The 27,888-nt window shown below is 47.2% G+C and overlaps 4 protein-coding genes across 4 annotated transcripts; 3 read left to right on the forward strand and 1 right to left on the reverse strand.

The window, feature by feature from the left end:
• Positions 1-13,607: 13,607 nt before the first annotated feature.
• Positions 13,608-19,184, reverse strand: LOC127780014 (pathogenesis-related protein PRB1-3-like). The gene is made up of 2 exons (XM_052306974.1): positions 19,052-19,184; positions 13,608-14,160 (listed from the first exon to the last, which is right to left on the reverse strand). The coding sequence occupies exons 1-2, from the start codon at positions 19,116-19,118 to the stop codon at positions 13,691-13,693; spliced, it is 537 nt and encodes a 178-aa protein (XP_052162934.1). The 5' UTR covers positions 19,119-19,184; the 3' UTR covers positions 13,608-13,690.
• A 3,276-nt stretch (positions 19,185-22,460) lies between these two features.
• LOC127780460 (pathogenesis-related protein PRB1-2-like) lies at positions 22,461-23,155 on the forward strand. Its single transcript, XM_052307366.1, has one exon. The coding sequence runs from the start codon at positions 22,499-22,501 to the stop codon at positions 23,018-23,020; it is 522 nt and encodes a 173-aa protein (XP_052163326.1). The 5' UTR covers positions 22,461-22,498; the 3' UTR covers positions 23,021-23,155.
• A 2,420-nt stretch (positions 23,156-25,575) lies between these two features.
• On the forward strand, positions 25,576-26,252 carry LOC127780581 (pathogenesis-related protein PRB1-2-like). The gene has a single exon (XM_052307502.1). The coding sequence runs from the start codon at positions 25,626-25,628 to the stop codon at positions 26,139-26,141; it is 516 nt and encodes a 171-aa protein (XP_052163462.1). The 5' UTR covers positions 25,576-25,625; the 3' UTR covers positions 26,142-26,252.
• A 649-nt stretch (positions 26,253-26,901) lies between these two features.
• LOC127780018 (pathogenesis-related protein PRB1-3-like) lies at positions 26,902-27,718 on the forward strand. The gene has a single exon (XM_052306977.1). The coding sequence runs from the start codon at positions 26,968-26,970 to the stop codon at positions 27,475-27,477; it is 510 nt and encodes a 169-aa protein (XP_052162937.1). The 5' UTR covers positions 26,902-26,967; the 3' UTR covers positions 27,478-27,718.
• Positions 27,719-27,888: the final 170 nt, after the last annotated feature.

Consider the following 27,888-nt stretch of genomic DNA (forward strand, 5'->3'; position numbering starts at 1 on the left):
GGCCTATTTGGCATAGTTCCATCACCAGCTCCACCTCTCCTAAAACTGGAGCTCAGCCAAACAGTTTCAGCTCCACCTAATAGGAGCGAAGCTGGGTGGAGTCACAAAATGAACTAGAGATGTGGAGCTGTGTTTAGTCAACTCCACAACTCCACTTTAGACCCAACTACTAGAGTTAAATTTAGAAATTGGAGCTCTACCATACAACTATAGCTTCTCAGAATCTGTACCAAAAGCTGTACTGTTTGGGGGGAGTTTCTGATTCTGGGAAAAGCTGCAGCAACTGGAAGCTCCCCCAAACAGGCCCTAGGTGTCTATTTGGGAAAAGCTTTTAGCAGCTACAACTTCTCTCATAATCTTTAACTCTCCCTAAACAATTTAGATTGTCATTCACATTATAAGAATTTGTAGTAGATATATAATTCAGAAAATGAACTATAACAAAAATTTGGAAAACTAACTTTTTCATATTCTCATGAACTGAGAACAAATCTATTAATTCTCACAATTTTAAGCTCTACCAAAAAGAATTGAACATCTGGGCTGACCTATGTTGGGAAACTACCAATTGGGACTAAGTTTGAATAGGCTTCATCTGGTCAAACGAATTACAGCCCACAAACATGCATGTATGAGCTAATATTTCAAGCCTACATAGATGGGCTGGCGATGAGGCCCATCTAAGGCCTTCATCAGGCTAGACTTGAAGCCCGTGAGGATAGGGTGCGAAACTCCTATGGCACGATTGATTGCTTGGGGCAATCGGTTCCTCTGCCCCACGCGGTATCCTTTTTTGGCACCACTTTTGTCGACGGGTGATACCCGTAGACCGGATATAAAGGGTATTGGGGTACGCTGGTACAAGGATCTAGTAGTATGACATCGAGCAATCAAAAGACAAGAATTATACTGGTTCAGGCCCCTTGACAGGTAATAGCCCTAATCCAGTTGATATGGGATTATATGGTGGAAAACACAGGTTACAAAGGAAAAGATGGAACTTGTCAGATCCAGCGAGATTGTAGTCGAGTTGATTCGACTAGCTCTCGACGACTTGGCTCCTCGCAGACTCCGGCTTCGTAGGCTGTGTGGGTTGTGTTGGCTTTGAGATTCGATCCCCTATGCCCTCCCCGGGGGGTCCCTTTTATATCACAGGTCTGGTGCTCTGCGAGTAGGACTCGAACATACCAGACCTAGCGCGATACGTAGGTAACCCAGTTCTTGTCCGAGAAGGACTTTTCCCGTCTATTGATTTCGTGAAAGGTTTCCTTAGATCATAAAGGAAATATCCGTGTGCACGTGGGTATGCCATGTCGATATACGTAACGTATATCGAAGGGTAGGGGGTATGCCTGACCCGTAACCCTGACAGTAGCCCCCGACTTCTGCTCAAAAATGAACTCGGGCGACCATTCGCGACTTCGGGTGTCGAGAACGTTATCATTCCTGGTGCAAGAACCGCGGAGATGATGTGTAATCGAGCATACCGTTTAAAGCCCAACGGTCGCGAGTGAATTTTGAACTGAAGTCCAAAAACTGCCGCGCATAACGGACCTAGAAATTTCCGGCGGGGATTTCTCTCAGTTCCTTGGAATTCGCACTGTCGGGGGTGCGCCTATTTAAAGGGATTTTGGGTGCGCATTTTGAAGTCCGAACTCCGTCAAACACACCGCCTGTTAGCACTCCTCGCCTTCTCCGCTGCCGTAAAGAACCCTAGCTTCGCTAGCTCTAGGTCCATCTCCGGCGATCTTCCAGCAGCGATGGATCTAGGCAAGTCGGCTTCCTCCAGCGCAACCCTGAAGAAGCTCCAGGAGGATGGCGCCCTTCCTGGCCGTGAAAAGGCGGAGAGGGGAGCAGGAGGTACTAATCCTCAGCCCATCTTAGGTTGCATGGTTGCGATTGAAGATTATGTTGTCTGCGGGTTTCTCCCTCCACCCTCCGAATTCCTTCTGCTGGTTTTGAATTTCTATGGGCTTTCTCTTCTGCACTTGAACCCCAATTCCATTGCTTTCCTTAGCGTCCTTGTGCATCTTTGCGAGGCCTACATTGGGGTAGAGCCCTTTCTTGATCTGTTCCGCTTCTATTACGAGTTGCGCTGGATGGAACCCAATAGGGTATCCGGTTGCGTCGGGTTCCGACTTCGTGATGGCATGAAGTCGCGTTATGTCCCCTTCCAGTGTCCCTCTTCTCGCAGCAAATGGCGGAACAGGTGGTTTTACCTTGAAATCAAGGATTCAAATCCGGTCCTCGTTGTTCCCGAGGAACAACCGGACAAGATTCCGGTCTGGACTGCCAAGCCCCCCTTGACCCCCTCTCTCCAATCGTTTATCGACATCATCGATGATCTCCGAGAACGGGGCTTATCGGGATATGAAGTCGTTGCAGACTTCGTCGGTACGCGAATCCAGCCGCTCCAGGGTCGGGCCCATCCGGCTTATAACTATTCCGGGCCAGACGACGTGACCCGGGTTTCTCCTCGGGGTATCTTTCTCGCATTCATTTAGACATGCTTGTACTCGCGTTCCTCTTCGACTTATCAAAAATTGATTCTTTTTTGACAGGTCTGAGCAGCGAAGCCGTGGAGCAGCGTGTTGGTCAGGTGATGATCAGCGGCCCGACCACGGCAAGCGACATCCCCGCACCCCTTTGTGAAAAGGGAGCGATGGAGCGCGACGAAGCGATCAATGTGAGTTCATTCGATAGCGTCCCGCCTTCTCTGCTCGAAATCAGCTTATGACATGATTTAGCGTAGGCCCTTCCTTTGACTAATGTCGTCAGACCGCTCGCGGATCATCAGGTGGCGGCATCTCTGAAGGAGAAGGTCCTTAAGGAGGCGTCTGACGCTGCCACCACCAGTGGTGGCGAAGCTCCGACCAAGACGAGGAAATTCTCGTCTGTGCTTGGACATCGCCGTAAGGCAGCGACTCCCTCGGTAATTTCACCTTGTCGCTAGGTTATGTAGCAAGGAAGGTTTATTCTCACCCCACATTGGTTGTCTTGCAGGCTTCCGACGCGTCTCCTCCACCTCCGCGACGTCAGCGCATTGTGACGATCGGCGAGAAGTTAGTAAACAGACTTTTGAATTCTCGTGTCTTCTGTTCAAATGGAGTTTTGATTCGTGGTCATTTGTAGGGAGGCGCGGGCGAAGGCTGCTCGGGCCAAATCCGGGGGAACGTCCAGCGCATCCCCTACCACGGTGTCGACAGATGTCGTGCCCGTGGTCGGGAGTTGGGAGGCGACGCCAAGCGGCCCTGTCAGCGATCCCGCTGGGGGTCGTAGTCTGCCAGAGGCCGTCCTCACCTGGGAGGAGCTCCAAGTCGAAATGGGGCGCCTTCTCGAACCTGGTGCTCACGGCATCGGCCACGAGATCTCAGAGGCGAGGGCGGAGACGGCGGTGGCAAACGCGCGTGCCGAGCGGTTGGTGCGGGAACTGGCTGAGGCCCGCGAGGACCTCACGAAGATGAGGGAGCTGGTGGCCGGGAACGAGCGCCAACGCAAAGGGCTCGAGGACCGCATGTCGGAACTTGGAGACAATCTCTCCGTGATCCGTGGTTCGCTGTGGGTCACCTACACCGGCCTCCACCAGCTCACCAGGGAGTGCGGCGTCAAGTCCACGATCCCGGTGAACCCCGACGAGTTCTCGTTGACTTCTTCTCTTGCGGAGCTGGCGACGGCGATGGGGGAGATCCCCTCCAAGCATACGGCCAGGATCGCGGAGGAGACGTCCAACGGTATCTACACCGGGGTGTGTCACGTCCTCGCGTGTGTAAGGTTGTCGCGCCCTGAACTCGATCTGCGTGAGATCTTGGATCAGGGGGTGGCAAGCGACACGCGTAAGGAGGTGATGGAAGAAGTCAGTGACCTGGGGGAGTCTGTCCTCCCCCTTTTTGAAGAGTAGGACTTCTTGTATTCCTTATAATTTGTAAATCTTGAACTCTGGTTGCCTTCGTGCATATGATTACCATCCTTGTTCAATGTTGATTTCGGAAGTTTTTCTTGTCGATTGTAGAGATACTGATGACGAGGATGTCCAGCAGCGTGGGCAGCCTGAGTCACTGGCGATAATTCCGGTACTCGAGTTTGAACCACACGTCTCACCTGACGTCGAGGACCAAACTCTTGATGTGGAGGTCGAGATGGCGACAACCACCTCAAGTGAGTAGCCTTTTTAACTCTGTGTTGGGTTAGTGGTTTCCAGCTTGTCTTAGTGGTCGTTATGTTTAGCAGGTCTCGAGGATGCCCTTGAAAACCAAGATCGTCGTATCCAATATTGGAAGACGAAATTTGAAGTGGCGGAACTCGAGAGAACCATGCTAGCCGTGAAGAAAGAGCAAGCCGTGGAAACGCTCTGAGGCCGCGAGGTGTGGTTCGCATCATATTTAAAGAGTTCCTGTACCTCAATGGCCCGGGTATGCAGGGGGCTTCGAGTAGTCCGCAGCGATCCTGAGGAATCGGCGGCCGGGTACATCTCGTGGCTCAACGGGGCCTGTGCCCAACTCGATGGCATCGGCAAGCGTATCGACGAGGCCTTGAAGCAAGAATGTCGTCGAGTGAGCCGATATGCCGGAGGACATGTGCTAGCTTGCCTGCGAGATCACCGCCCGCGCCTGGATCTCGAATTCCTCCATGAAGGGTTTGCTCGTTCTCGGAGGACTCCGGCGGAGATAGGCCACCTTGCGAGGTCGATGTCGCCGTTAGCCGAGAAAGTATTCCAATCTATGGACTGGCATTGGCCCTCTTGGTAGTACTCGTGGCCTGCTACAGATGTCTTAGGAAAAAGTGTAATGTAGTGGGAGATCTATGTAAAAAACAGTAAGAATTATTATGTGAATAAAGAAATATTCCTTAAACAAATGCATCTTACTCTGGATGTTATGTGTTAGAGTGTGTTCTCAGTTAACGACCTCGTTCGTTTGAGTCATACACTCTCCCTAGCCCCCAGCCTTGTCGTGGGAGAAATTTTCTCGGATGATAAGACTCTTGGACACTTGATCTGCCTTGGATGAATAAGCTCTGATCCTAGCCCCTAGCCGTGAAGTTGGAAAGCTTGGTTTCCGATTACACGGCTTGGTTAATACGCACGGCGAGAACTCTTACACGACCAGATCTTACATGGTCTTTCGTCTCTGAAGGATCTGACAAGGCCTGATCAGCTCTGGGCGTCCCTAGCCGAAGATCCCTTAGGTTCCTCGGAGGCCTTGTCGAGACGGCGTAAAGGGTCATAAGGATAGGTTTCAACGCTAGGTGTTATCAGAGTAAGGGATCGTCGGGTGAAAAACACTTTGGTCGTGGTATGAAGCCTAGAAATAGGCTTTATTGATACTGTAAGGGAGCTTACAGGTACGGCGTTATTGACTCATACGTAGAATTTACGTAGTTGGTCAATGTTCCACGAATTTGCTAATTCGCGACCGTCGCTGTCTGTGATTTTGAATACGCCTGGCCGCAAGACTTGTGTGATCGTGTAGGGTCCTTCCCATTTTGGTGAGAGTTTGTTTCGCCCTGCTTGGGTTTGAACTCGTCGGAGGACATAGTCGCTGATCGAAAGTATGCGTGCTCGGGTGCGCTTCTCGTGATAAAGGCGGAGGGCTTGTTGATAGCTAGCTGCTCGAACGGCGACTCGCTCACGATGCTCCTCGAGAAGGTTTACATCGATGTCTCGCTGTTCCTCCTGGTTCTCGTCGGGATGCTTCTGTACTCGTGTACTTTGATGTCGTAACTCGCCAGGGAGCATGGCTTCAGAGCCGTACACGAGGAAGAAGGGTGTTTCCTTATTGGATGTTGTCGGTGTGATGCGTACGGCCCATAGTACTGATGGGTGTTCTTCAACCCATTTTTTGTCGTGTGACATGAGTCTGTCGTAGACGCGGGTTTTTATCCCTTATAGTATTATGCCGTTTGCCCTTTCGACTTGTCCTTTGCTTTGAGGGTGAGAGACTGAGGCGAAACATATTTTGACTCCCAAACCGATGCAGTGATCCTGGAAGTTGGTGCTGATGAATTGAGAGCCGTTGTCGGTTATGATGCGGTGCGGTAGTCTGTATCTGCAGAATATCCCTCTGATGAACTTAATGGCGTTGTTGGCCTTGATTTCCCCAGTGGGTAGTGCTTCCATCCATTTAGTGAATTTGTCGATCGCCACAAATAGAAATCTATAGCCGCCCTGTCCTCGTGGGAATGGCCCAAGTATATCTAGCCCCCAACACGAGAATGGCCAAGTCAGAGGGATTGTCTGGAGCGCTTGTGCAGGTAGCTTTGTGTGCTTGCTGTGGAATTGACAGGCTTCACATCGCTGGACCATGTCGCATGCATCTTTAAGGGCGGTTGGCCAGAAAAACCCTTGTCGAAAGGCCTTGCCGACTAATGTCCGACCGACGGCGTGTGACCCGCATATGCCTTCATGTACGTCGAGGAGGAGTTGTCTGCCGTCGTCGGTAGAGACGCATTTTAGAAGTATCCCGTTTGGTGCTTTTTTGTATAAATCGTTACCGACCATACAATAGATCTTTGCTTTACGGGTTATTTTCTCGGCCTCTGTATCGTCCTCGGGCAATTCCTCGCTGCTGATGAATTTGATTAATGGGGTGCGCCAGTCGTCTGTGGTTTCGATGTCAGCAACGACGCGTTCTGCCTCGGTGACCTCCGAGCTAATGTCGGGGTGCTCGGGCCAGATTCACTGTTAACTTGTTTCACCGATGGCTTCGTCAGGACGTCGAGAAAGGTGCCGGGGTCGAGTGGTTCTCGTCTGGATGCGCGTCGTGCTAGGTCGTCTGGCTCGACGTTGTCCTTGTGATAGACGTGTCGGACCTCGATCCCGTCGAACCTCTTCTCTAGCTTCCTGACCTCTGCAAGATACTTGAATAACTCGGGGTTGGAGCATTTGTAGTCTTTGTGCACCTGGTTTGCGACTAGCTCAGAGTCCCCTTTGACGATTAGTCGCTTGGCCCCAAGTGCGGCTGCGGCTCGTATCCCGGCGAGTAGTCCTTCGTATTCTGCAGTATTATTGGTTGCCTTGAAGTTGAGGTGGATTGCGTGCTTGAATTGATCTCCGGAGGGAGATGTCAAGATAAATCCTGCCTCTGCTCCTTGGCTGTTGAGTGCGCCATCGAACGCCATTGTCCATGTCTCATTGTCACCTTGGTTGTCTGACTTGTTATCTGGCATGGTCCAATCGGCCACGAAGTCGGCGAGTACCTGAGATTTGATGGCTGTTCGCGGCACAAAGTGGATATCAAATTGGCTTAGCTCGACTACCCATTTCGCGATGCGGCCGACAACGTCTTTGTTTCTCACAACTTCGCCAAGGGGGAAGGAGGAGACAACTGTGACTCTGTGGGCTTGAAAGTAGTGGCGTAGCTTCCTTGTTGTCATGATGACTGCGTAGAGCAGTTTTTGAATCTGCGGGTATCTTGTCTTTGCGTCATGGAGAGCTTCGCTGACGTAATAAACTGGTCGCTGTACTTTCTCTCTCTCGACTACAATGATAGTGCTAACAGAATATGGCGTGGCGGCAATATAAAGGAATAATTCTTCATTAGGTTGGGGAGCAACGAGTACAGGTGGGTTTGATAGGTAGCGCTTGAGTGCAATAAATGCCTCTTCGGCTTCCTGTGTCCATACAAATTTGTCTTGTTTCTTCAACAAAGCGAAGAAAGGCTGTCCTCGTTCTCCCATCCTAGCGACGAATCTGCTTAACGCTGCCATGCATCCGTTTAGCTTTTGTACCTCCTTGAGTCTTGTGGGCGACTTCATGTTCTCGATTGCTTTGATCTTCTCGGGATTTGCCTCTATTCCTTTGCCAGAAACAAGGAATCTGAGTAGCTTGCCCGACGGTACTCCGAATGTGCACTTCTCTGGATTGAGCATGAGGCGATATCGTCGGAGGTTGTCGAACGTTTCCCGCAGGTCGTCAATCAATGAGTCGCTTGTCTTGGTCTTGACAACGATGTCGTCAACGTAAGCCTCGACATTGTTGCCAAGCTGGTTGCTAAGTGCGCCCTGGACCGTGCGCTGGAAAGTATTCCCGACGGTTATCAGTCTGAAAGGCATCTTAACGTAGCAAAATACCCCGAACGGTGTGATGAACGCTATCTTCTCCTCGTCCTCTTTTGCCATGCTGATTTGGTGGTAGCCAGAGTAAGCGTCGAGGAAGCTTAATAGCTCGCAACCGGCTGTTGAATCCACCAACTGATCAATTCGAGGGAGAGGAAAGTGATCCTTGGGGCACGCCTTGTTGAGGTCTGTGAAGTCGACACACATTCTCCATTTTCCGTTGGCCTTCTGCACCATGACTGGGTTGGCTAGCCACTCTGGATGAAGTACTTCTCTGATGAAGCCAGCTTTGAGAAGTTTGTCGAGCTCTTCTCGTATGGCTTGTTTTCGGTCTGGTGCAAATCTCCGCAGTCTCTGCTTTATTGGCTTGGCATCGGGTCGCACCATAAGTTTGTGCTCAATCACCTCCCTGGGGACCCCCGGCATGTCGGACGGCTGCCAAGCAAACACGTCGGCATTATCGCGGAGGAAGGTGATGAGCGCGAGTTCCTATTTCTCATCTAGTGTAGCCCCGATTTTGACAGTCTTGTCGGGGTTAGCACTGGAGAGTGGAATGATCTTGATGGTGCCGTCCGGCTTCGTCGCCTTGTTTGGCTTGCTCACTTTCTTGGGTGGCTCAAACGTGGCGGGTGGGGTGGGTGTTTGCTCGACCATGTCGAGGCTCCGCTTGTCGCACTGCACCGCTAGCTTTGCGTTCCCCTGAATAGTGATTGTTCCCTTCGGTCCCGGCATCTTGAGCACTTGATATGCGTAGTGGGATGCGGCCATGAACTTCGCAAGTGCAGTTCTCCCGATGATGGCGTTGTAAGCTGTATCGAATTCAGCGACATCGAAAGTGATCTGCTCTGTTCGGAAGTTGTTGGCTTGGCCGAAAGTCACGGGCAACGTAATCTTGCCCAGAGGTCTGGACGATGATTGGGGAGTAATTCCACGGAAGGGTTGATCGGTGGGTGTCAACTCACTTTGCGGAATTCCCATTGCATCCAGAGTGCTGGCGAAGAGGAGATTGATCGAGCTGCCACCGTCGATGAGAACTCGTGCTATCTTGACGTTCCGAATAGTGGGTTCGACCACAATCGGATATCGTCCTGAGATAACAGAGGTCTTGGGGTGGTCTTCCTCCGAGAACTCTATTCTCTGTTCAGACCACTTCATCTTGGGTGTAGCCCCCTGCCATGTCGAACAGACTTCACGTTCCACTTTCTTGTATTCCCGCTTGGAGGAGTACGTTGTGGAGCCGCCGAAGATGTGTGAGACGTGGAGGTCGGAGTCTGGGTACGCAGAATCCGATTCGTGAGGAGGTGTCTCCTCGTTCTTCTCGACAACGCGTACTCGCTTGCCTTTTTCAAACGCCATGTGCTTCTCGAGCGACTTTTTGAAAACAAGGCAATCCTCCAGAGAATGTCTGTCCGTTTTGTGTATGGGGCACCATGATTTCTTTGTATCGCTGCCTTGTGGGTCTGGGCGCTTGGGAGGGTTCGCGTATTCTGCTGCGAGGACTTCCGCTTGAGCTTTCCTTTTCCCGTTTTTGCAATTTTTCTTCTTATTTGACTCAAAGGCGTCTGCGGCTGGTTTCTTCTCTCCCCAGTCTTCGGATTGTCGTTCTTGCGTCTTAGCGCGTCATCCACATGGGCGCACCGCTCAACGATCTCGAATAATCTTCGAGTAGTTGTGATGCATATTGTCGCCAACTCCTGGTGTAGCGATCTCTGACACCGGACTTGAAGGCGCGAATTACAGAAGCGTCGATAATTTCGGGAATTGTGTTTCTACACTCGTTGAAGCGCCGAACGTATTCCCTCAATGATTCCCCCGAGTTCTGTGTTAGCGCGTGTAAGTCGTCTTCGATCGCGTGGCGCTTGTATGTTCCTTGGAAATTGGCGGCGAACTGTTGCCACAGGTCTGCCCATGAAGAGATTGAGTAGGGAGGAAGATGCATCAGCCATGAACGTGCAGAACCATTCAACGCAGTTGGTAAATAGTTCGCCAACGCGTTGTCATCTGCTCGGGCAGCATAAAGCACTGTCGAGTAGACTTGAAGGAATTCTTCTGGGTCGGTGCTCCCATCATACTTTTCAATGGCCCTGGGTCAGAATCTCTCAGGCCATCGGACATCACGTAGGGAACGACCAAAAGCCCTACACCCAGCACTGGGGGCGGTGGGTTGCCGGCGGTCGCGTGACCTTCATGGATGTCTGTCTGACGATGAAGAGGACGCGGATGATGACGATGACGATGGGTCGCTTGGCTCCGGCGTACGATTACGAGGATGACGACCTGGATCCCGGGAATTTTGTCGTTGTCTCTCGCTGTTATCTCGGCGCCGATCTCCTTCGTCATTGTCGTTGCGGCGACGGCCATGACCAGTATTGTCTGGCCCCCGCCGTTCGCGATTGTTGCATTCTCGGTCCTCGTTTGGGCGGTCTCCTCGATCATGGTGCCGTGAAGAAACATGACGCCGAGAGCGGTTTGCGTCGTCCCGTGTGCGCCGTGCTTCTTGGCGACCATTAATTTGATCTCGAAGATCGCCAGTGCCACGAGGTGGAGGGGTAGCCTGTCGAGGCGATTCCCTCCGCTCCGGATCTTCACCATTGGCGTCACCGATTGGTGGCTGATCTTGGTGTGCTGCGGTAGCGGCCTCTTCGAACGCATTGTTGAGGTTGGTCACCGACTCCCGTAATCGTTCTGTCCAACGCTCGAGGTCGTCGTTTAGAACGGGATCGTAAGGAGTTTCCCTCAGTATAGCTTGAATAGCCCTGATGTGCTGGGCTGGAGTAGTCGATTGATTCGCCGCTTCTGCGTTGGCTTGCGCTGACGTGCCAACGTCATCGATAACTAATACCTCCCGCGGCGCACTTGTTGTCGATGACCCGTAGTCTTTGAGGAGATGTAAGACCGATGGTTCGTGAGGATCGAGATCGATTACCCAACGAATCGATCTGAGGCTGGAGTCGCTCCCTGTTCCTTGTCGTTATCCCTGGCGGGGACGTATGACTTAGGAGACGGGGTTTTCATGGCGCCGAGGAGAACTTTGCAGCTCGAGAGATCGTGATTCTTTGTCTTGTGGATAGGACAATAGACATCCCGAGTTGGAGAAATACGCTGAATTCCACGTTCTTTGCAGGCGCGAATTTCAGCACGGACATTGATGAATACCCAGCAATCTTGAAGGGTATGTTTCTTGGTTTTGTGGATAGGACACCAAGACCTGATAGCTTCGGAAGTCATCTTTGTCGGCCCGTGATTTGTGTCGGAGGGACAAGACTTGGCCGCATCAGAATCCTTCCCGAGTTTGGATGTAGTCGGTAATCCGTTCTCCGTTTCAACGGGTGGATTTTTCGACATGGAGCCGTCTTGGTTCGTAGCCACTGCGTTCTCGTTTTCAGTCATTGGAGGACCGGTTGAGATTGGCATCGTGGTGTAAACCGGGAAGACGATTTCGCCGACTTGAGTCCATACCAGCATTGTTGAAGTTGAGAGTGCTTGGCTGGAGCTGGTGTTAGACGTTGTTGTCGACGAAGCTTGATGGTATAGTAGTGGAACCTTGAGTACCAAGTCCCCCTACTTGGCGCGCCACTGTCGACGGGTGATACCCGTAGACCGGATATAAAGGGTATTGGGGTACGCTGGTACAAGGATCTACGTAGTACGACATCGAGCAATCAAAAGACAAGAATTATACTGGTTCAGGCCCCTTGACAGGTAATAGCCCTAATCTAGTTGATATGGGATTATATGGTGGAAAACACAGGTTACAAAGGAAAAGATGGAACTTGTTAGATCCGGCGAGATTGTAGTCGTGTTGATTCGACTAGCTCTCGACGACTTGGCTCCTCGCAGGCTCCGGCTTCGTAGGCTGTGTGGATTGTGTTGGCTCTGAGATTCGATCCCCTATGCCCTCCCCTGGGGGTCCCTTTTATATCACAGGTCTGGTGCTCTCCGAGTAGGACTCGAACATACCAGACCTAGCACGATAAGTAGGTAACCCAGTTCTTGTCCGAGAAGGACTTTTCCCGTCTATTGATTTCGTGAAAGGTTTCCTTAGATCATAAAGGAAATATCCGCGTGCGCGTGGGTATGCCATGTCGATATACGTAACGTATATCGAAGGGTAGGGGGTATGTCTGACCCATAACCCTGACAACTTTACTTTCCTGTTTTACTAAGTTTATACCCCTAAAGTTTATACATATCAAGTTTACACATCTAAAGTTTATATACTTAAAGTTTGTTAAGTTTGTTGACCTAAAATTTGTAAGTCAAAAGGTTATATATCAGATTCAAGTTCATCTTTAAATGTATTTAAATTTAAATTCAAATTTGAATCAGTATATAAACTTTTGACCTATAAAAGATGTGTAAACCCTATATGTATAAACTTTAGGTATATAAACTTAAAAAAACTATATGGTGAAAAAAAAAGAAAAGTGGTGAAAAAAAACTATAGGGTGTCCATGTAAATCGATCCCAATAAAAGCATCAAGGAAGCTCATAGTGTATGCAAAGTAAGGGAAAACCTAATTTTGTAGCTAAGAAAAAAATAGCTTTAGCTATATGGCCGAGGGGTAAAATATTAGAGTGCTCATTACTAATTTACTTCTTGATATTACCATATACCTTGAAAAATAACTACTAGTACATACGTACTATTTAGAGTTCAATTTGTTTGTTTGAAAGTTTGTGAAGTGATACCAGATATTGATCTATATTGTTAATTATTTTTCAACAAAATATATGATTATTATTTGGATTGACATTTAGTTAAGCAACAAGCTTGGGGACATATTCCTATAAGAGACAAAGTAATTAATATTTCTCCGCAATTTGATAAATTAATATCGACATGCTATGATGTCTGACCTAGTTAGACGTACGTGTAAGAATTGGTCAGTGGGAAATCGATTACCAATCAAAATAATCAAGTGGATCAAATTAAGTCGATCCGGCCATGTACTTGCTGCTGATGAACGTCACAGGGTAGAAAGGAAGAAAACGCGGCAGGAAAGCATGGTTACCCATATTCCAATAGATGCATATGTATTGGAAATTTGAATATAGCTACTAGCCAGTGCACGTGTAACTATATTTTTTATGAAAAAAAATAGTGATCAAAGATAGAAAATTTTTCAAAGTTCGACCACAAATTTATATAAAAATTTATCAACATCTAGAACACTAAATTGGTTTTATTAAATATAGCATTGAATATATTTTAATAATATATTTATTTTCTGTTGAAAATATTACTATATATTTATGTAAACTTAATCAAACCTCGATTTTGCTAAACATCTGGAGATAATAAAATCGACTCAAATATATGCAGTATCCTCGATCAGGTGACTAAAATCAGACAGCTCTTTATTTATTAATTTGTAATAAAAATATACACCGGATACATATATCTGTATCTGCAGATACTCAATACGTCTGCATCATGACGTACTTATTGCATCCAACACATTGATCATGCATACGCATGCAGATCGATATGCGTACATATATACGTACGAACATACATAGTGGTTCGTACATATGCGCATATATATATATATATATCTACTGAGCAGATCGATTTATACGTACAATATACCATAGCATATACGTAATACGTTACGTACGTATACGTATACGGTAGCTAGTACGGCCTCTGGTTTTGGACGTTGCCGGCGGGGAAGTAGGTGCAGATGAAGAAGACGCCTCGGTTGGCGTTGCAGGCGACGGCGGCGCATCCGACGGCGGTGGTGTCGCGCCACACGACCTGCGTGTAGTGGCCGCACATGGCGCCGCCGACGCAGCTGTTGCTGGCGTAGTCGTACGAGCCCTTCTCCGCCACCCACTGGTCGACGGAGCTCGCCGCCGTCCACGCCTGCACGGAGGGGTTCCACGACAGGTTCTCGCCGTACTGGTAGTTGTTGCGGTCGGAGTGCCGCAGCGCGCAGTCGCCGGCGCGCTGGTTGGCGTAGCCCTGCGCGTACGCCGCCAGGTTGTCGTCCCACGACAGCGCCGCGACGCCGACGGCGCTCCGGGCGGCGTTGTGGATGTTGACGATGTCGGCCGCCGTGGTCTGCGCCTGCGCCGTCGATGTGGTGGCCAGTGTGAAACAGTCTGTTCTATTATCTGAACATGAGATATACATGCATGCTCCAGTACTTGCGCATGTTCCAGTACATGCGACAATAGATCACTGGGATATGGTTCATTAGGATAAGGAGATTATCTCCAAATTTGTGTCACCTTCTTATCCATTGTAACTGAATACTGTAAGCCATGGTAGAGGCTGTTTCTACCACTATTTAATAGAGATGCGGCCCGAGGCAAAGGGTTCAACGCTTCACATTTTATCACATGGTATCAGAGCCTTTCTCTACCTCGATAGATCTCATCTTTCATCCACATGGCGTCGTCGTCGTCTTCCTCAGGCGCGGCAGCCGCCAATCTCCTCCAAGGCCACTCGGTTTCAGAGAAACTCGGGAAAGCCAACCATGCATTGTGGAAAGCGCAAGTTAGCACTGCAGTGCGTGGAGCCCGATTGCTGGGCTACCTCAACGGCGATATCAAAGCTCCAGACGCCGAAATCTCGGTCACCATAGATGGGAAGACCACAACAAAGCCAAATCCGGCATTTGAAGATTGGGAGGCCAATGACCAGCTTGTTCTTGGCTATCTCCTGTCATCTCTTTCAAGGGATGTGCTGATCCAAGTCGCCACATGCAAGACGGCGGCTGAGGCATGGTGGAACGTTGAAGCACTCTACTCCACCGGCACTCGAGCAAGGGCGGTGAACACCAGACTCGCCCTCACCAACACGAAGAAAGGAACAATGAAGATCGCCGAGTACGTCGCCAAGATGCGAGCGCTTGGTGATGAGATGGCTGCTGGCGGTCGTCCACTTGATGAAGAAGACCTTGTCCAGTACATCATTGCTGGGCTAAATGAAGACTTCAGCCCGATCGTCTCCAACCTCTGCAACAAGTCCGATCCCATCACGGTTGAGGAGCTGTATTCCCAGCTCGTCAACTTTGAAACCCTCCTTGATCTCTACCGCAGCACTGGTCAGGGAGGAGCTGCTTTTGTCGCTAATCGCGGCAGGGGCGGCGGCGGCGGCGGCGGGCGCGGCAACAACAACAACTCCAGTGGTGGCGGCGGCGGCAGAGGCGCGCCGCGTGGACGTAGCGGCGGCGGCCAAGGTCGCGGTGGCCGTGGGCGCCGCACAGGAGGCCAAGACAGGTGCCCTACCTGCCAAGTTTGTTTCAAGCGTGGGCATACAACAGCTGATTGTTGGTATCGCTTCGACGAGGACTACGTTGCAGATGAGAAGCTCGTTGCTGCTGCTACTAACTCGTATGGTATAGATACAAATTGGTATATTGATACAGGTGCTACAGATCACATTACCGGTGAGCTAGAGAAGCTTACCACCAAGGAGAAATACAACGGCGGCGAGCAGATTCACACTGCTAGCGGAGCAGGTATGGATATTAGTCACATTGGTCATACTATTGTGCATACCCCTAGCCGTAATATTCATCTAAATAATGTCCTTTATGTTCCTCAAGCCAAGAAAAATCTTATATCTACTAGTCAATTAGCCGCTGATAATTCTGCTTTCTTGAACTTCACTCGAAATTCTTTTCTATAAAGGATCAGGTAACGAGGGACGTTCTGCTTGAAGGGAAATGTAGACACGGTCTCTACCCGATCCCCAAGTCCTTTGGTCGCTCAACCAACAAACAAGCCCTTGGTGCCGCCAAGTTATCCCTGTCTAGGTGGCATAGCCCTCTAGGACATCCGTCTCTTCCTATTGTTAAGCAAGTCATTAGCAGAAATAATCTCCCATGTTCAGTTGAGTCAGTCAATCAGTCTGTGTGTAATGCTTGCCAAGAAGCAAAGAGTCATCAGTTACCTTATATTAGATCTACTAGTGTGTCTCAATTTCCTCTTGAACTTGTTTTTCTGATGTTTGGGGCCCTGCTCCAGAGTCTGTTGGGAGAAATAAATATTATGTGAGTTTCATTGATGATTTTAGTAAGTTTACTTGGATATACTTGCTGAAATACAAGCCTGAGGTTTTTGAGAAATTTAAAGAATTTCAGGCTTTAGTTGAACGAATGTTTGATAGAAAGATTATTGCCATGCAGACTGATTGGGGGGGGGGGGGGGAGAATATCAGAAACTTAATTCCTTTTTTGCTCAAATAGGAATTGATCATCATGTGTCATGTCCTCACACTCATCAGCAGAATGGGTCAGCTGAGAGAAAACACAGGCATATCGTTGAAGTAGGCCTTTCTCTTTTATCTTATGCATCAATGCCTCTTAAGTTTTGGGATGAAGCCTTTGTTGCAGCCACTTATCTCATCAATCGTATACCTAGTAAAACCATCCAAAATTCTACACCCCTAGAGAAACTGTTTAACCAAAAACCTGACTACTCATCCTTGAGAGTGTTTGGTTGTGCATGTTGGCCTCATCTTCGCCCTTACAATACACACAAACTCCAGTTTCGCTTCAAACAGTGAGTGCTTTTGGGTTTTAGTACTCACCACAAAGGATTTAAGTGTCTTGATGTGTCATCAGGCCGTGTCTCCATCTCAAGAGATGTTGTCTTTGATGAAAATGTTTTTCCCTTCTCTACACTCCACTCAAATGCAGGAGCCAGACTCAGGTATGAAATTCTTTTGTTGCCGTCCCCCTTGACAAACTATAATACGGTTAGTGCAGGGGGAACACATATAGTTGCACCAGTGGCTAATACTCCATTACCTAGTGATAATTTAATTTCTAAAGCTGCTGATGTGACTTCTGGAGAAAATAGTGCAGCACATGAACAGGAAATGGAGAATGAGCAGGAAATAGAGAATGTCAAGCATGGGAACGACGTGCATGGGGATGCGGCATCGGGACCTGTGCTGGATCAGCCAACTGCTGACAGCAGCACTGCGCCGGACCAGGGAGCTGACACCAGTGACGCGGTCTCTAGCGCAGCTTCTAACGCGGGTGGAGACACTGCCACCCTGGGAGCTAGAGCAGCAAATGGCGCAGCAGCAGGTGGCGAAGAATCCCAGCCGGTGCAGCCTGATGTGACGGGTACAGTAGCGGCTACAGTAGCCCCTGCATCGAGACCACACACTCGTCTGCGGAGTGGTATTCGAAAAGAGAAGGTATACACTGATGGCACTGTTAAATATGGTTGTTTTTCTTCTACTGGTGAAGCACAAAATGATAAAGAGGCTTTAGGAGATAAAAACTGGAGAGATGCAACGGAAACTGAGTATAATGCTTTGATAAAAAATGACACATGGCACCTAGTTCCATATGAGAAAGGACAAAATATCATTGGGTGTAAATGGGTATATAAGATTAAAAGGAAGGCAGATGGGACACTTGACAGATATAAAGCTAGACTTGTAGCAAAGGGGTTTAAACAAAGATATGGTATCGATTATGAAGATACTTTTAGTCCTGTTGTTAAAGCTGCTACTATTAGAATTATTCTGTCCATTGCTATCTCTAGAGGTTGGAGTCTTAGACAGTTAGATGTTCAGAATGCCTTCCTTCATGGATTCTTAGAAGAAGAAGTATACATGCAACAACCTCCTGGGTTTGAGTCATCCTCTAAACCTGATTATGTATGTAAATTGGATAAGGCATTATATGGGCTGAAACAAGCACCAAGGGTGTGGTATTCCAGGCTGAGTAAGAAACTTGCTGAACTTGGTTTTGAAGCTTCAAAGGCTGACACCTCATTATTCTTTCTTAACAAAGGAGGGATAATTATGTTTGTCTTGGTATATGTTGATGATATAATTGTAGCTAGCTCTACAGAGAAGGCAACTACAGCACTTCTAAAGGATCTAAACAAGGAGTTCGCACTTAAGGATTTGGGAGACCTGCACTACTTCCTTGGAATTGAGGTAACTAAAGTTTCCAATGGCGTTATCTTGACTCAAGAGAAGTATGCAAATGATATGCTAAAGAGAGTTAATATGTCAAATTGCAAGCCAGTTAGTACTCCTCTTTCTGTTAGTGAAAAATTAACTCTATATGAGGGATCACCCTTGGGTCCTAATGATGCAACACAATATAGAAGTATAGTTGGTGCTTTACAATACTTGACCTTGACAAGACCTGACATAGTTTATTCAGTAAACAAAGTTTGTCAGTTTCTTCATGCTCCTACTACCAGTCATTGGATAGCAGTAAAAAGAATCCTAAGATACTTGAACCAGTGCACAAGTCTAGGACTTCATGTACACAAGAGTGCTTCTACTCTTGTTCATGGGTATTCTGATGCAGACTGGGCAGGTAGTATAGATGACAGAAAATCAACAGGAGAATTTGCAGTATTTTTGGGTTCTAATCTTGTGTCCTGGAGTGCTAGGAAACAGCCTACTGTGTCAAGGTCAAGCATAGAGGCAGAATATAAGGCTGTGGCAAATACTATAGCCGAACTGATATGGGCACAAACCTTGTTAAAAGAATTGGGAATTGAGTCTCCTAAAGCTGCCAAGATTTGGTGTGATAACTTAGGAGCCAAATATTTATCAGCTAATCCTGTGTTTCATGCAAGAACAAAGCATATAGAGGTTGATTATCATTTTGTAACAGAACGAGTGTCACAGAAGCTGTTAGAGATTGATTTTGTTCCATCAGGAGACCAAGTTGCTGACGGGTTTACAAAGGCACTGTCAGCTCGACTTCTTGAAAATTTTAAACACAATCTTAACCTAACTAGGTTATGATTGAGAGGGGCTGTGAAACAGTCTGTTCTATTATCCTGAACATGAGATATACATGCATGCTCCAGTACTTGCGCATGTTCCAGTACATGCGACAATAGAGATCACTGGGATATGGTTCATTAGGATAAGGAGATTATCTCCAAATTTGTTTCACCTTCTTATCCATTGTAACTGAATACTGTAAGCCATAGTAGAGGCTGTTTCTACCACTATTTAACAGAGATGCGGCCCGAGGCAAAGGGTTCAACACTTCACATTTTATCACAGCCAGAACCATTGCCATGGCCGCCATCACCACTGCAAAGCTCGCTCCTCTCTCCATGGCAAGCTCGCAGTTGATTTGATTGGCAGTGTACGTTCGATCGACTGCGAAATTAGAGTAGAGATAGCTAGCTAGCAGAGGTGATGATTAATGCATGCAATTCGGCAGTATTTATAGACGGACTGGCTCTCGATCGAGCCATGGACTTAATTAATTAAGCACATGGCAAAGAAGAAACGGTAAACGCACGTCGATACGGCAGACTAGTCCTATATTAAGAGAAAGAGATGGGAGAAGAGGTGATAAGACCTGAAAGTCATGAACAAAGCCACTCATGGGAAATAAAGTGGATAAAATGCGTGGCATAACTTGTTACTACAGACCAAATTCTCTTACCCAAAATGTCTGAAAATTCTTCAAATCGGGTGCCCGCGCCTCCGCGCCGAAAAAAATCGGGCACCGCACCTCCGTCCACCACGTGCCCCACCACACGCACCGTTACAACAAATCTGCCACATATTACGGAAACGCTTTATTAACAGGAATCTGTTTCATTTTTTGTTCCAATAATATTTCAGCAAGTATATTCATATTGTTTCACTATGTATAGATCAAATGTTGCAGAGAATTGAAACATCCTTTCGCTATTTGCTGAAACATTGTTTTTATATGCGGTGAAATAGCTTCAAAAAACCGTTGTTTCATACGTTGTAGCAAAATATTTCATGAAGTGATTTGATTTGGTTGTGTTTCAGCTTTTTAAACGATTGAAACATTTTCAATCTACGTAGTGAAATAATTCCGATCTACTTGGTGGAACAATCCCGATTTAAAAAGAAAAACGGGCGTCCGATTTGTTGACGCCTCGTCAAAATGTGTAAAAATAGGAGTGGGATGGAGTCAATCAGCTAGGAAAGGATGTGTCAGATGCTGAGAAGTTTTGGTGCTTCCCAAAGAACAATACTCTATGCCTATTAAAATACAAAATATTTTTTTTGGTAATTAACTAGAATTTATTTTGATGGATGATTTCTCGAAAGAGCCATATGTGAAAATCAACTTGTACGCGGGGTCATGAAATTCGTACCCCATGCAAATCCTTAATTTTTATAGGCCCTTGGTAACAGTTGATCGATTCAAATAAATGCTGCCGAAAACAGGTTAGTTATGGATCGTCCGTATATACAAGCGTACTCTCTCCGTACTCAAAAAGTCGTTTTGAACATCGATATAGTCTTCAAAACACAACTTTAACATTTTTTTCTATAAAAATATTTATTGAAAAGTGATATATGTATACTTTTATGAAAATATTTTTCAAGACAAATCTATTCATATAAGTTTTACATTTTCAAACTCAACAACTTGAGAGTTATTTATGATTTATATTTCCAAGGTTTGACTTAAACATTATTCTAAACGACTTTTTTTATGACTATGGAGGGAGTACGTTTTCTTTACCAGAGTTAAGTAATTGAGTGATCAAAGTAGCAGTAATATTCTACTCTTTTATTAAAATCGGAGGTGTACTATGTAAACACCACCTGTACGTACACAAGTTGCCTGATTTTTTTTCCCAGCGGACACACTCGTGTGTAAAAAGGCTATGTTTTGTTAGCTACTCCATTTGTTCTAAAATATAATTATTTTTTTACTTCGACGACTAATAATATCTAAAAAAAATTGTATATTATGATAGTTTGTTAATGATAAATCTAGTAACATCAAATTTAGATGATTAATTTTTTTATTATTTTATTAATAGTTACAGTTAAAAATGTTTGACTTATGTAGACCAGAAAATTAAACATCAAGTTGCTAAAGAAAGTATGAGAAGTTAACGTACGTACGTGTGCCAAGACTAAAGTAGTGTGGATCCATGCATACGGCTAGTTTGCTACAATTAATTGACCACTTATAATTAACTCTAGTTACGTTAGTAGTACTAGTTAGGATTAAAAACTATACTACAGGTAAACGTGACAGTACAAGACCAAGTCAAAGTCTTTCCAAACCTCTCTCGCATGCTGTACGTACTATAACAAGTACTAGTAGAACCGTACGTACGTCTTCGTGAGTTAGGTAATGCGGCTACACGCGCGAGAGGAAAAGATCAAGGAAAATCATTGGAAAGTTCATTGCAACGTGCCAAATATTAATATTGCCTCTGTGCATGCTCAACGATATATCTTGTGCCTCCAGCTGGGCATATATTATGGTTTGATCCTTAATTTTAATCTTGAAAGAAACTAGTACCTTTTTACCATTTCTTTAGATAAGAAAAAGAAAAATATTCTCTAAAAACCATATCTATCACGGCATATCCACTTGTCATCGGCTATGTCAGTGTTACTCGAAGCTTTCTAATTAAGGGTATCTTTACTCTATATATGTGTGTGTATTGATATTTCTCAACCAGGCTATGAATAGGGCCCAATATAGTTGTAATTTTAAGTATTAGATTAGAGTTAGAAAGGGGATGAACGTGACCTAGCTTTCGGTTAAGCCCTCGACGGGTTCGTGGAGTGTTGGGGAAAATAAATAAAAAAACATGGTGACTGTTACATATGACGGACAGTCGTCTGTCAAATATATGAAGTCATCAGTGACCACTAATTTCTGATTCGGGCCAAACACGTCAAAGATGAGGGTTTGGAGACCGTCAGAGGAGACCAGATCCGATGTAGTGTGCATAGCTTTATATGGGCCTCTGTACTCCGGCCTTGAGCTATGACCGAGGTAGCCCGCTTATGGTCCATCATTGGTTGGGGGCCATCACAATTTAAAAAGACACATTTTCGGATAATATGATAGGGATATATACACACGCTAGATGATACCCCGCACGGAGCAGGTGGAATATTGGTGTGTGCAATGCAGTTGTAAAATTTCAATATGGTCAAGTGATGGTCTAACTTCTTTATAGTAATAACGTTCTACACTAAGTAAACCACTGAATGCTATGTTATTTACTAATTAGTGATGAATAGTAGCTACAAAATGGATTAAGCATATGAATGATTCAATATGGCTCTCTTTTTTTAAAATGATGTGGTTTAATGCATGTTGAGCTATTGGTATAGGATATATAAATAAGCCAGAAAAATAAACATCAAGTTGCATTCACTACCTGCCCAGATGAAGAAAGTATGCAGCTGAGCTGTGTGCCAAGACTATTAAAGTACAGTGTGAATACATGCATGGAAAGTTTGCGACAATTGACCACTTAATTATATTTAGTGGAAGTAATTAACATCTACTAGAAGCAACGTGACAGTGCAGGACCAAGTCTAAACTCTTTCCATCCTCTCTCGTAATCGAGCTAAGCTATAGCTCTCATGCTTGATTTAGCTATAAATACCTCGATCAGCACAACACACAATCACACACACATTAGCAGAGCCTGCATATTGCTTCTCTATTAACATCTGCAGTAATTAATGGCGCGGAAGGTAGCCTTTGCACTCGTGCTGCTGGCGGCGGCGACGCTCGCCATGGCGGCCAGCACGGCGGCAGCGCAGAGCTCGCCGCAGGACTTCGTCGACGCCCACAACGCCGCCCGGCGCGGCGAGGGCGTCGGCCTCCCCGACGTGGTGTGGAACACGACGCTGCAGGCGTTCGCGGAGAGCTACGTGGCGGTGCTCGCCGCCACCTGCAGCCTCGACCACTCGAACAGCGTGCAGCTGGGCTACGGCGAGAACCTGTACATGGGCGGCGCCGGCAGCGCGTCGACGGCGGCGGACGCGGTCGGCTTGTGGATGGAGGAGAAGGCGGACTACGTGTACAGCAGCAACACGTGCACGAGGGGGGCGCTGCTGATGTGCGGCCACTACACCCAGGTGGTGTGGCGGAGCACGACGTCGATCGGCTGCGCGCGCGCCGCCTGCAGCAACGGCGGCGGTGTCATCATCAGCTGCAACTATTTCCCGCCCGGCAACTTCCCCGATCAGCGCCCTTACTAGTACACTATACTTACTACTACATGAATGTACGCATCAGATATATATTTATATGAATAAATTAATCACGTTCATGTATGTATAACATATACAGTACCATATTCGTACTTACTATAATAAGTAAGGTAAATTTTTCTACGCGGCATCGCAGTTGTGTGGTTTTAGTCTAGGGACACCAAAAAATAAAGTTTTGGGGGAAAGACACTACATAACCATAGATATTTATCGATGAGCACCGCGCCGTCTAAATGAAACTTGCCATGCTGACGTGGAGGTTCGGGAGCCCTTTTTTAATGTGGTCGGACCGAAATGCCTCTGCGCCTTATCTCCCTTGAGGGACTAGCCGGTTATGGTGAAGAACCCCTCGGTGGCGTAGATGATGGGGCAGTCCGGGCGCGTCGCGTCGGAGACGACGAACGTCTGCTGCAGGCTGGACAGCGCGTCCTTGACCTCCAGTGACACCCACGCGGCAGCCAGTCTTACGACGCGTGGCCGCCGCTGCGCGCCGCCGTCCACCGACGACTTGCATGCCGCTCCCGTCCCCACCGTGCTGCCGTTGTCGCACCCCGCTGCCGCCACCGGACGCCAAGCCTGCTGCTGCTGGGCGCTGCTTCCGCTAGGGCCCTCCTCGGCAACGATCTCCAAGCCGGCGGCGGTGGAGATGGGGAACGCCATCCACTTCTCCACCGCGTCCACTATCTCCTTCGAGCTGCTGGCCGCCATGGATGCCGACGAGATTGTCCTCGGCTATTATCAGCAAAGGTGTAACAATCTTGGCAGCGCAACTGCGCAACCACCGATTCTTGCTGCAAACAACAACACGAAGAACAAACCAAACCGAAAGAGAAAAAAAAATCAGCAGAGAGTACATTACGCAGACAGCACCTAGAAAAGAACAAATTAATCACCACAAACCATGCGACCAATCCCTGCTCCAACAAATCTAGGACACCACGAAAAGGGAAAGATACCTCAACAGAAGGATTCTTTTCGATGAACACTACTACAAAACATTAAATAGATATCGGCACTATAGGCCACCGGAAGTGGTAAAATCGACACCTAGCTTAGCGTCTTTCCTTCCCACGTGCCCACTCACGCGTCCGTCCACACGCCAAATTTCAAAAGACTGGCACATTTTTCCTCAAATAGGTGCTAGTTTTTATTGAATATCCAACACCTTTTAGTACCCATCCCATCGGAGTAGTTGACACAGGATCTTTCTAAGAACCGGCATCTTTGTGGTAAAAAGAATAGATGCCAGTTCATAGTCAAGAATCGGTACCTAAAAATCAAACCGAGCCGGTCCTCGGGCAGATAGTTGGTGGGCCCCACAACCCACGAGGTGATAAGGCCAACACCTCCTCTTCCTCGATCTTATCTCCTCGTCTCTCACGCCGCTCTCTCAGCTCTCCCTCCCCCCCCTCTCTCTCTCTCAGCGGCTCGGCGGAGGTGCTAGAGGTAGGAGGCGGCGGCTCAGTCGCATGGCACAACCCGGCCGTGGTACCCTCCCTTTGCCAGGTCTAGAGGGAGAGCAAGCTAGCAATATTATGAAGATTTATTTGTCTCTAGCATAGCTAGCTATCCCCTGCGTTTTATATTACAAGTCGTTTTGATTCAAGTCAAATTTCTTTTAAGTTTTACTATGTTTATATAAAAATATAGAAAAAATTTCAATACATAACAGACAAATTATCAAAATAGATTAAAGTTTAGTTTTAACGAAACTAGTTTGGTGTATATGCAAAACTAGTTTCACTAAAACTTGGTATATATATGACAGAAGTTTTTTAAAAAAAGATATATATGACAGAGAATAATTAAACAAGTTGGTTCACCTGTCCCAGCTGCTAAGGAAAGTATATCCAGGTAACGTGGGAGATAATATTAAACTAGTGTGGATCCATGCATATGGCCAGTTTGCTACAATTGACCACATACAATTAGTGGAAGGAAAAACTACTAGAAGCAACGTGACAGTGCAAGACCAAGTCTAAAGTCTTTTCAACCTCCCTAGCTCTCTCGCATGCTGCGCGTACGTTGTAAAACGTACGGACAGGATTATACTACTATATGATCAAGTTTCACATAAGCATAATCTAGCTATATACTCCCTTCGTCCCATAATATATGGGATTTTGAGTTTTTCTTGCACCGTTTGACTACTCGTCTTATTCAAAAAATTTGTGCAAATATAAAAAACGAAAAGTTATGCTTAAAGTACTTTGGATAATAAAGTAAGTAAAAAAAAATAATTCTAATTTTTTTTAAATAAGACGAGTGGTCAAACAGTGTAAACAAAAACTCAAAATCTCTCTTATATTATGGGACGGATGGAGTAATTAGTAGCATCGAATATCGTACGTACGTGCTACTTGAAAAAGATGTGGAAATTAATTGGAAAGTTCATTTGGGCCACGTGCCAAATACAAACAGTGCAATTAATTAGCCATGGTATTGCATGAAATCTTCGAGCTAATAGATGAGCTACTTGTGATATAACGACTATAAATACCTGATCAGCGAGCAACACATATCGATCAGCTAGCACAGCACAATCGCTTTAGCTACCTTGAGAAACTCTTCTGCATTGGATCGATCTGCAATAATGGCGCGGAAAGGCTTTGTCCTGGTGCTACTGGCGGCGGCGACGCTCGCCATGGAGGCCGGCACGGCGGCGGCGCAGAGCTCGCCGCAGGACTTCCTCGACGCCCACAACGCCGCCCGGCGCGGCGAGGGCGTGGACCTCCCCGACGTGGCGTGGAACGCGACCCTGGAGGCGTTCGCGGAGAGCGTGGTGGCGAGCGCCGCCGCCGGCGGCGCGTGCGATCTCCGGCACACGTCGGGCAGGGGCTACGGCGAGAACCTCTACTGGGGCCCCGTCGGGAAGGCGTGGTCGGCGGCGGACGCGGTCGGCTTGTGGATGGAGGAGAAGGCGTCCTACGTCTACAGCAGCAACACCTGCACCAAAGGGGCGCTGCTCGACTGCGGCCACTACACGCAGATCGTGTGGCGGAGCACGACGTCGATCGGCTGCGGGCGCGCCGAATGCAGCAACGGCGATGTCCTCATCAGCTGCAACTATTTCCCGCCCGGCAACGTCCCCAACGAGCGCCCGTACTAGTAGAGTAGACTACTGGTGTACATGCATGTACGTATACGTACGCATCAGATATCTATATGTAAAACATACAGTATACAGTACGTTATTCGTACTTAAGGACTACATGATAAATAAAGGATTTGTTATGTTGAAATTCCTTTCTACTACTCTCTCCGTTTCAAAATATTTGACATCGTTGACTTTTTAAGCACATGTTTGACCATTCGTCTTATTAAAAAAAAGTTGTGAAATATATAAAACTATACGTGTACATAAAAGTATATTTAACAATGATCTGTACATAGTGAAACAATACGAATATACTTGTTGAAATATTATTGGTGAACAAAAAATGAAACAGATTCATGTTAATAAAGCGTTTCTGTAATATGTGGCAGATTTGTTGTAACGGTGCGTGTGGTAGGGCGCGTGGTGGACGGAGGTGCAGTGCCCGATTTTTTTCAGCGCCGAGGCGCGGGCACCCGATTTGAAGAATTTTCAGACATTTTGGGTAAGAGAATTTGGTCTGTAGTAACAAGTTATGCCACGCATTTTATCCACTTTATTTCCCATGAGTGGCTTTGTTCATGACTTTCAGGTCTTATCACCTCTTCTCCCATCTCTTTCTCTTAATATAGGACCAGTCTGCCGTATCGACGTGCGTTTACCGTTTCTTCTTTGCCATGTGCTTAATTAATTAAGTCCATGGCTCGATCGAGAGCCAATCCGTCTATAAATACTGCCGAATTGCATTCATTAATCATCACCTCTGCTAGCTAGCTATCTCTACTCTAATTTCGCAGTCGATCGAACGTACACTGCCAATCAAATCAACTGCGAGCTTGCCATGGAGAGAGGAGCGAGCTTTGCAGTGGTGATGGCGGCCATGGCGATGGTTCTGGCCACCATATCGACGGCGCAGGCGCAGACCACGGCGGCCGACATCGTCAACATCCACAACGCCGCCCGGAGCGCCGTCGGCGTCGCGGCGCTGTCGTGGGACGACAACCTGGCGGCGTACGCGCAGGGCTACGCCAACCAGCGCGCCGGCGACTGCGCGCTGCGGCACTCCGACCGCAACAACTACCAGTACGGCGAGAACCTGTCGTGGAACCCCTCCGTGCAGGCGTGGACGGCGGCGAGCTCCGTCGACCAGTGGGTGGCGGAGAAGGGCTCGTACGACTACGCCAGCAACAGCTGCGTCGGCGGCGCCATGTGCGGCCACTACACGCAGGTCGTGTGGCGCGACACCACCGCCGTCGGATGCGCCGCCGTCGCCTGCAACGCCAACCGAGGCGTCTTCTTCATCTGCACCTACTTCCCCGCCGGCAACGTCCAAAACCAGAGGCCGTACTAGCTACCGTATACGTATACGTACGTAACGTATTACGTATATGCTATGGTATATTGTACGTATAAATCGATCTGCTCAGTAGATATATATATGCGCATATGTACGAACTACTATGTATGTTCGTATGTATATATGTACGCATACGTAACGTATATGCTATGGTATATATATTTTGCTACTATACTTATATATTGTTTGTACGTAATCGATCTATAGATATATATGCGCATATATGTGCGAACTATATTATATATGTATGTTCGTATGTATGTATGCATATCTGCATGCGTATATAAGTGTGTGTTGGATGGAATAAGTACGTCATGGCCGAAGTGGCCCAGTTATTATCCATCATTGGTTGGGAGCCGTCACAACTTAAAGAACACATTTTTCAGATAATGTGATATGGATACA

Source organism: Oryza glaberrima, chromosome 7 (genome assembly GCF_000147395.1).
Source record: "Oryza glaberrima chromosome 7, OglaRS2, whole genome shotgun sequence".
Classification (NCBI taxonomy): Eukaryota; Viridiplantae; Streptophyta; class Magnoliopsida; order Poales; family Poaceae; genus Oryza; species Oryza glaberrima.